Raw genomic sequence first — 8429 nt, 5'->3', positions numbered from 1 at the left:
GTTGACATTAACTTCGACGGTCAACATGGACACGGAGCATTTGATTTGTACTGTGGAATGTTGCCGTACGCAACCGATGATAACAAATACCCTGCGTACGACTTGCCCACGCAAAACACAGTTCGAAAGAGCTTATGGTAGCACACAGACTGTACAGACCGCCATCTGTTGCTACTACGTTCAAGTTATACCATACACGTTCTCAAGTTCAGATTGTACGCCTTGATTAATAGGCAACTTCTCTGACATAAAAGCTGAAACTCGCTTCAAATCGCTGACTCACAACAGTGACGTCATGACACACTTTAAAATGAACACCCAGTATAACTATCACTATCTTCCTCTATATCTAGACATGTCTCCGTAATAACATTGACGCCCATCTGATGTTTTTCAATTTCTTCAATAATATACTGTCTCATTTCTCTTTCTTTCGAATTTGTTTCGCCCGAAGAAGAGAAACCTTTATTTTGGAAATAACATAATGTAAACTCTAGTGTCGTACATTAACTGGATTCATTACTTTTTCCTCACAGAAATAGTAGTTAACTGACCCATCTTAACAAGATTAAACCTCAAAGCTAATACTAAAGCCAAGAGACGGAATCGTCATTTTATTTAAGCAGTAGTTTCCAAGAGTCACGCATGTTCTCCCAGATAAATGTGGGGGACGGAATTTCGTTTCCACACAAAGAAATCTCTTATGGACAATACATTATGATGGTTTCTAATGCGGTGGTTTCCAAGAGCCATACGTGTCCTGTGAGGTAATACCGGGACGGAATTTCGTTTTCACGCAGACATCTCTACATCTACGTGGTTCAACTTTTCTTTCAACTTTAAGCATTCAAGCAATGCATGCAAGAGTGAACGAAATGGATTCAACTGTGCATCCTTTTTTCCAATAAAGATGAGAGCACATGCGGCAATTGAAAGCTACCCATCTCTGGTGAGTATCTTGTGCGTATTTCGTTCAACAGTAGCATGTAATGAGCAGCTGATTGTTTTAGGTGGCCGTGAATAAACTGAAAATTATTTGTTTGGTGATGGTGGACCTTTCAAGCTGAAAATGGCGGTATGTACGATTAGCTTTACTGAAGATAATCGCAAATACGAGTCCCTATGGAGTGTTCAACCACAATCTTGCGACTCAAGTAGGCCTAAGTATTGGATTGATATTTAATATTTATTAATTTTATTAATATACAGTATTATACGTAGTGAAGATGATGTTAAACACTGCGCACCGTGTAGACACAAAATCTGCATGCCTATTAACTGAACGTTCGTTTTCAAGTTGATTCTTTCAATATTCTCCCCAGATTGCATGCGTAAACGCATGGGAATTTGAACCATGTAGATGCACCTTTACGATATGATGGTTTCTAACATGCCACGCAAGCCACCTGCGTGGCTCAGTCGGTTAAGGCGCTTGCCTGCTGGTCTGAAGTTGCACTCGGGCGCAGGTTCGATTCCCGCTTGGGCTGATTATCTGGTTGAGGTTTTCCCCCCGTAAGGTGAATGCCAGGTAATCTATGGCGAATCCTCGGCCTCATCGACGCTAAATAACCTCGTAGTTGATACAGCGTCGTTAAATAACCAACTGAAAAAAAATGCTGCGCTCACTCGATCTGCACAAGATTGCGTCATGGATCGCTTGAATAGCCGGCAACCGTTGCAGATTCTAAGACCGTGTCTCGAAGCCACATTTTCAGCTGAAGTGAACTAGATTGTTGACTAAATAGCCGGATGTGACATCAGAAGTTACGATCCAAAGCTACGTAGTGAATAGGAATCAAGTCCGTAGTAGCTAGTAAACGAAAATGCTTGCATGATTGTTGACTTGTTCATTAAACAAACATGGATACCTCTTCAGCAATTGGGGTTATGATATCTAAAAATGCTTTGGAAGTAAAATGATGAAAAATATAATGTAGGTAAAACGTTAACTTTAAATATTGGAATTGTTAATACTTTCTTCATAATGTTTTAAATATCATTGTAATATATTAGGCCCTTATCCTTTCCACAGGACTCGTAATGAAGCAGCATTAGGACACTGTCCTCTTAATTCAGTGCTATCATCAGTGATATGGTTTTTTGGAAAAATAGTCTGTGAAGAAGGTCATGATTCAAGCATACATGTCCAGAGCTCCCTAGTGTGTAGTTTATAAGTCACCTTGTAATGGAGTCTGATTCCAGCAACGATATGGGTGAAAAATTGATAGATTTGGTACGGAATCATCCCATATTATATCGAATAATAATTATAAAACATCACAGTAAAAGATAAAGTGTAGCAGATGATTGCCGACACGTTGGGAAAAGCTAGTAAGTTTAACTTACTGTAACTTAATAATAATTCGTCTCATTACCGGTACATATTTTGATAGGTTACCCTATATTGACTGTTTAACTTTGCATAAAAATGTATATTTCCTGATGTAGTCAGAAATAGTGATGATTAATTTCAAATAAATTATATAGTATTGGAACTACTTCGGAATACCTACTGCGTAAGTACATATGTCGTTATTGCTTTATTGAATTAGGTATTTATTTTTGGTCCAAGGGACATATCTTTTTTATGTACCGCTACCGGTACTTATTTATTTATCTATATATCCTTGTGTCATCAATAAAAGACATGTGTTATAATTATTTTTAATTTGAACAGTCTTCGTACATAAATACTTACGCGGTATTCTTTAGTACAGCAATAGTACGAGTATTAACCTCAATTTAGATTTGCGTCACATTGCTTCTTCATTAATTTTTGTGTTAAATCAGATGTCCGGATACCTTTTATGCGATATTATTTAATGATAACTCTTTTAATTTCCACAAATTTATTTTGACATAATTAACAGAATCATATTTCTTATACACAATAAATTGCACTTATCACTACTATTTCGACAATAAATTAATAACAATATTAAAAATGATAAGGTTACTATAATTTAATACGTAACTAACATAGGGTAATGAAGATAAAATGTTAAGTACATACCGTACCTATTATTTAAAAATGTGTTGAAAATGGGAAATAATGCATATAATAGGAATGATAATAATAATAATAATAATAATAATAATAATAATAATAATAATAATAATAATTAGGGTACATAGTTAACTCGACCGAGGCGAGTGGAACCGCGGGCGTAATGTGAACTATTGCGATGACGCTATACGAACACAGGAGCAGTACCGGTACAAGTGGCGCTGCGGGCTGCAGGATTCCATTGACCTCGGTTGAGTAATGCATTATTATTATTATTATTATTATTATTATTATTATTATTATTATTATTATTATTACTTTATATCTGTCTCATGTTCAAACAAACAAATAGCCACTGGCGTAGCTCAGTCGGTTAAGGCGCTTGCCTGCCGATCCGGAGTTGCGCTCGGGCGCGGGTTCGATTCCCTCTTGGGCTGATTACCTAGTTGGGTTTTTTCCGAGGTTTTTCCTAACCGCAAGGCAAATGTCAGGTAATCTATGGCGAATCCTCGGCTTCATCTCGCCAAAATATATTGCTATCACCAAGTCCATCGACGCTAAATAACCTCGTAGTTGTTACAGCGCCGTTAAATAACCAAGTTAAAAAACAAACAAACAAATAACTGTTAGATACATGTTGTCAGCCACATGGCTGACTCTAAAACGACGCAATGACACTGTTACAAAAACCAGTCAACAGAATTTCACGCACTGTGTATCGGATCATGCATGTAACTTTTATTTCATACTGCTGTGATAATAAAATAATGAATGGTAGGCCTACTTATATTTCAAACTAAAAGATTAGGTAAAGGTAAAGGTAAAGGTATCCCCGTAACATGCCATGAAGGCACTTGGGGGGGGGGGGCATGGAAGTAGAGCCCCATGCTTTCCATGACCTCGGCATTAGAATGAGGTGGTGTGGTCGGCACCACGCTCTGATCGCCTTTTACCCCCGGGAAAGACCCGGTACGTACTTGTTTTTATTGTACAGGTATGGAAGCAGATAAATAATAATTGTTCGTTTCTCTTCCACATGAAAGCAAACATGTTTAAAATATAGGTCTAATGTATTGCCTTACACAGCTGGCAGTGTTTTGTGAATAATAATAGTTAATGCTAATAATTTTCTTTTCGACTGGTGGAGTTTTAAACTTTCGTCTTAATACAGCGGGTCCCGTTAAACCCACGGATCTGCAGGCCCCAAAGTTACGCCACTGGTGGTGTATTACAATTTTGTGGTCATTTTGAATGATTTAAGTACGGTACTTTTTTTCTGTTGTGTATGGTGCATGGTGGAAACAAAGATTCACCAACAATTGAAGCAAATATATTGCACTCTACCTCGCTTATAGGTAGTGGCGCAACAACGTAAGTAAGAATTTTGTCGCATGTAATTTTCATGACAAATTTTGTCACAATTGTGTTGGGGGGGGGGGGGATTAACTATTCTATACTGTCAACTACTGGTAGTTTAAAACTACGGTATAAATTTAGCGAATTAAAGGAAGGCAGCAGGGAATTATACAATATTATCGTCGTCATTAACGAATTTTATTCACTTTTTATTACTTCCACTTCTTATTTTTAAGAATATTTATTGACATACAAGCATAAGATGTGATAACATTGTAGGGGGTAAAAACTATACTATTTAACCCTCTGAATTTTTAGAGGGATAAATCTTACCTCCCTACCTTGATTGTTTCGTCACTGCTTGTATCAAATTCATGCAATGGTGTTATTCATTTACTGTCATTGAAGTCTCTGAAAAATGAAATGATACAATATTTCACTATTCACTTTAAATATTTGTCTTAGTTCCTTTTGATACAATAGATTTCATTGATACGACGAAGCATTTTGAAGTACCGGTAGGTAGTGGTGCGTGTAGCTTACTGTTTTGTCTATATTTTTGCTAATGCAGTAGATCGTTCTGCTCTGTTCCTTCAATACATACTCTACTGTACACACACAATGCGAGTTTGGGCTTACTCAATAAAAATGCAAGATACTTCGTGACCTTGAGTTTAGGGGACGCTAAACGATATTCAGTTCCTGTATACATAATGTTCGTCTGAAATGGTAGTCGAAGGCAGAGGGCTACATCTCTTGATCGGAGGTATTTGCTGATTCGTTTAGTTGCTTCGGTAGCGTCCGTAGCAGACGGCAGTAAGCGAGAAAGCAGGATGGCCATGTTGCGTGAAAGTTTTATGCGAAATAGTTTTGTTTGTGCGATATTGCAATGCATGAGAAAGTGTTCTTCCTCTTCAAAGAAGTCATTCTGTGATATTCCATCGCCATCGGGAATGTGGCCCTTAATTGGACATGCACATTTGTTTGGTCCCAAAGGTTTGTAATTGAATTATGTACTCTTTATCGTTATATAATGGCCGGTTTCATGTTATACCAACATTACAAAACAAAATTTCATTACAAAAAAATAAAATAAAGAAAATCGGAGATTAAATATAGAAAAATATATTATGTTACACTATTATAAGTTTCATTTGAATTGAAGCTCTTAATTACGTTAAATTAAAAAAAAACATCATTAATCATTTAATGTAGCATTGATTAGTTGCTATTAAGATGTAGGTACACTCCCCACATCTCTACTTTTTCAGCTCTGCAATACAAAAATACTGCGCAACTATAATTTATAGCGTACTGCAACACGATCAACAGGCAACTCGAAAAAATAGCGGCTACCGACAGTGTTGCCAGTAGCGCAAACATTTTCCAACTGAAAACGCAGTCAGAAACAACTGAAATCATGCGCTAAACATCTAGAATGCATTGTTTCAATAATCATCATGCAAATAATTAAATATATTTTATTAGTTCACCTAAAAATCAACAGTTAACAAGTTACACTCTATTATATCATCAATCAGCGCTTCCACGGTTTGAGCTGATAGAGCTGTAGAAGTTGAAGGTGCAGAGAAAAGTTTTATTCTGTATTGGGAAATACATAAGGTTGTGATTGACGCTGCTTGGGCGAACTCACTTGTGTGCTCTACACACTCGGCGTTATCTTGTCCAATAACACTTCATGACCCCCTTAAGGTGCACCTTTACGGTTCAACTTTTCTTTAAACTTTACGTATTCAAACAATGCATTCAAGAGTGAACGAAACGCATTCAATTGTGTATGTCTTTTTCCTCAAAAAATGTGAGCGCATGCAGCAATTGAAAGCTACCCATCGCCGGTGGATATCTTTTGCATTATTTCGTTCAACTGTAGCATGTAGCGAGCAGCTGATTGTTCTACATGGCCGTGAATAAACTGGACATGGACCTTGTTTTGATTGGTGGTGGTGGACACGTGGACTTTTTAAGCTGAAAATGGCGGCAAGTACGATTAGCTTTATTGAAGATATCGCAAATACGAGTGCCTATGGACCACAATTTTGAAAATCAAGTAGGTCTACTATTAGATTGATTATTTAATATTTATGTATTATATATACGTAATGAAGATGACGTTCAATACGACACACCATGTACTAGATACAAAATCTGCATGCATCCTGATAATTGAATATGCGTTTTCAACGTGATTATTTCAATGTTTTTCCCAGATTGCAAGCGTACGCGCATGGAAAATTGAACCGCGTAGATGCATCTTTATGTCACCAAGGGTCACAAATTGTTATTGGGCAAGATAACGCCGAGCCTCTACACATGTGAGTTCAATGGCTTTCCATCACTGGCATCACGATAATTAAATACCTTGTACTAAAAACTAGCAGGATTATTATTTAAAGACAGATGCAAAATCATAATAATAATAATAATAATAATAATAATAATAATAATAATAATAATAATAATAATACACTGGCGGACAAGAAATTTGGGATATTTGACTTTGTTTTGTATTTAATATGTCACTAATATGTTTTAAATGGCGATTAATTTAATTATACGATTATAAACGCAACATAGACTGAAAACGAAAATTATTATGACTTCATTCCACCAACAATTACCAACAATAACATTACAATCTAGATTCGAACAACATTTTGCTTAAGCAGAGTCACAACAATGGGTATTATTGTTGGTAATTGTTGATGTTATGAAGTCATGAACATTTTCTTTTTTTTTTTATAGTAAGATTATAATCTTATTAATCACTATTTAAAACACATTGATAACCTATTAATAACATTTACAAAGTAAAATTCAGGTGTCCCAATTTTTTTTTGTCCGCCAGTGTATTATAATAATAATAAACTGGATTTGAATTAAACGGCATTAAAAAAAATTGACAAGTAGTCGGAAAACAGCCAATTTAACAACACTGACTACTAAACCAGTTGTTCACTACTTTGTCATGTTGAGCGCAACTTAAAAATATTGACATGTGAACAGAATTCTTTGGGATTGCAGCCGCAGCATTCTTGATGTTAATTTTGTTGAAACATTAGTTATCACTAGATTATGATGTTTTATACTTTTATATAAATGCCGCCAACAATAATGAAAACTGCAAAAACAAATGCTTCCATCAAAATTGAGTTCATTGCATTTGTAACTTTGGTAGACGATGGTGTAGCGTTCTGAACTTGTGAAATAGCCTACAGTGTATTTTTTTTAATGAACTGTGAATAATAATACGTATGAAAATAATATGTCATCGCATAAGAAAATATGTTTTCAATAGTGAACTGCAGAAGGAATGTTCATACATAGAAAGAAACAATTTCTGACTCACAAGGGAAGGCTTTGGACCTACCGACGAGAATTTTTACGAAACTGTCTGGGGTGGACAAGCATGAGACCAAAGTAACTGGTGCGAAGTGCGACATTTTGCAATCGCCCATAACCCCAATAACATAGCTTATGAAAATATAGCACGTGCCTGTAATGTTTGCAACCATTAATTATCAAACACACTCTACCTGAGGGTTCTAGTGTCATTAGGTGATATGGCACATGCCTAGTAGTTGTCCTTTTGTACATCAGTGACTGGTACTTAAGTACCGGTAGTGTGATTCCGGGCACATGCCTGTTCCTACATTAACGAATAATGTACCGGTATGTGGAATATGTGTAGACTATTGTGTGCTTTGCAAAATGGCTTGTAACCCTCATGCTATGGTACAGATACTGGTGAATGAGGTGATGTAGAATTACCAAGCATACAGCACAGCTCCAACGTATATCGACAGGTGAATTTACACGGGAGTTGTATAACTTATTGGAATAATATGTCAGTGGCGACGCTGTCATGTTGGAAGGACATACATTGTAGTGTGATAGTGATGGAACATCGGACACTTTATCTGAAGATAGTGATATGTGGGTCCTCCAGCACACAATTTACCAGCATATATACACCAAATTCCGGAATGCGCGTGACATGAGGCAAGTAATTCAGTAGGTACTGACATTTAAAGAAGTGGGCGAAAGA

The 8429-nt window shown here is 36.4% G+C and overlaps 1 protein-coding gene across 1 annotated transcript in view; it reads left to right on the top strand.

Annotated features, from left to right (window-relative positions):
• Positions 1-5090: 5090 nt before the first annotated feature.
• The window catches only part of LOC138707017 (probable cytochrome P450 49a1), a 31857-nt gene continuing 28518 nt past the window's right edge, over positions 5091-8429 (top strand). The window contains exon 1 of the mRNA XM_069836576.1: positions 5091-5359. Coding sequence (XP_069692677.1) covers positions 5197-5359 — 163 coding nt within the window. The 5' untranslated portion in view covers positions 5091-5196. The remainder of the gene's footprint in view (positions 5360-8429) is intronic.

This window comes from Periplaneta americana, chromosome 1, assembly GCF_040183065.1.
Source record: "Periplaneta americana isolate PAMFEO1 chromosome 1, P.americana_PAMFEO1_priV1, whole genome shotgun sequence".
Taxonomy (NCBI): domain Eukaryota; kingdom Metazoa; phylum Arthropoda; class Insecta; order Blattodea; family Blattidae; genus Periplaneta; species Periplaneta americana.
This window is presented reverse-complemented; position numbering and strand designations above follow the sequence as displayed.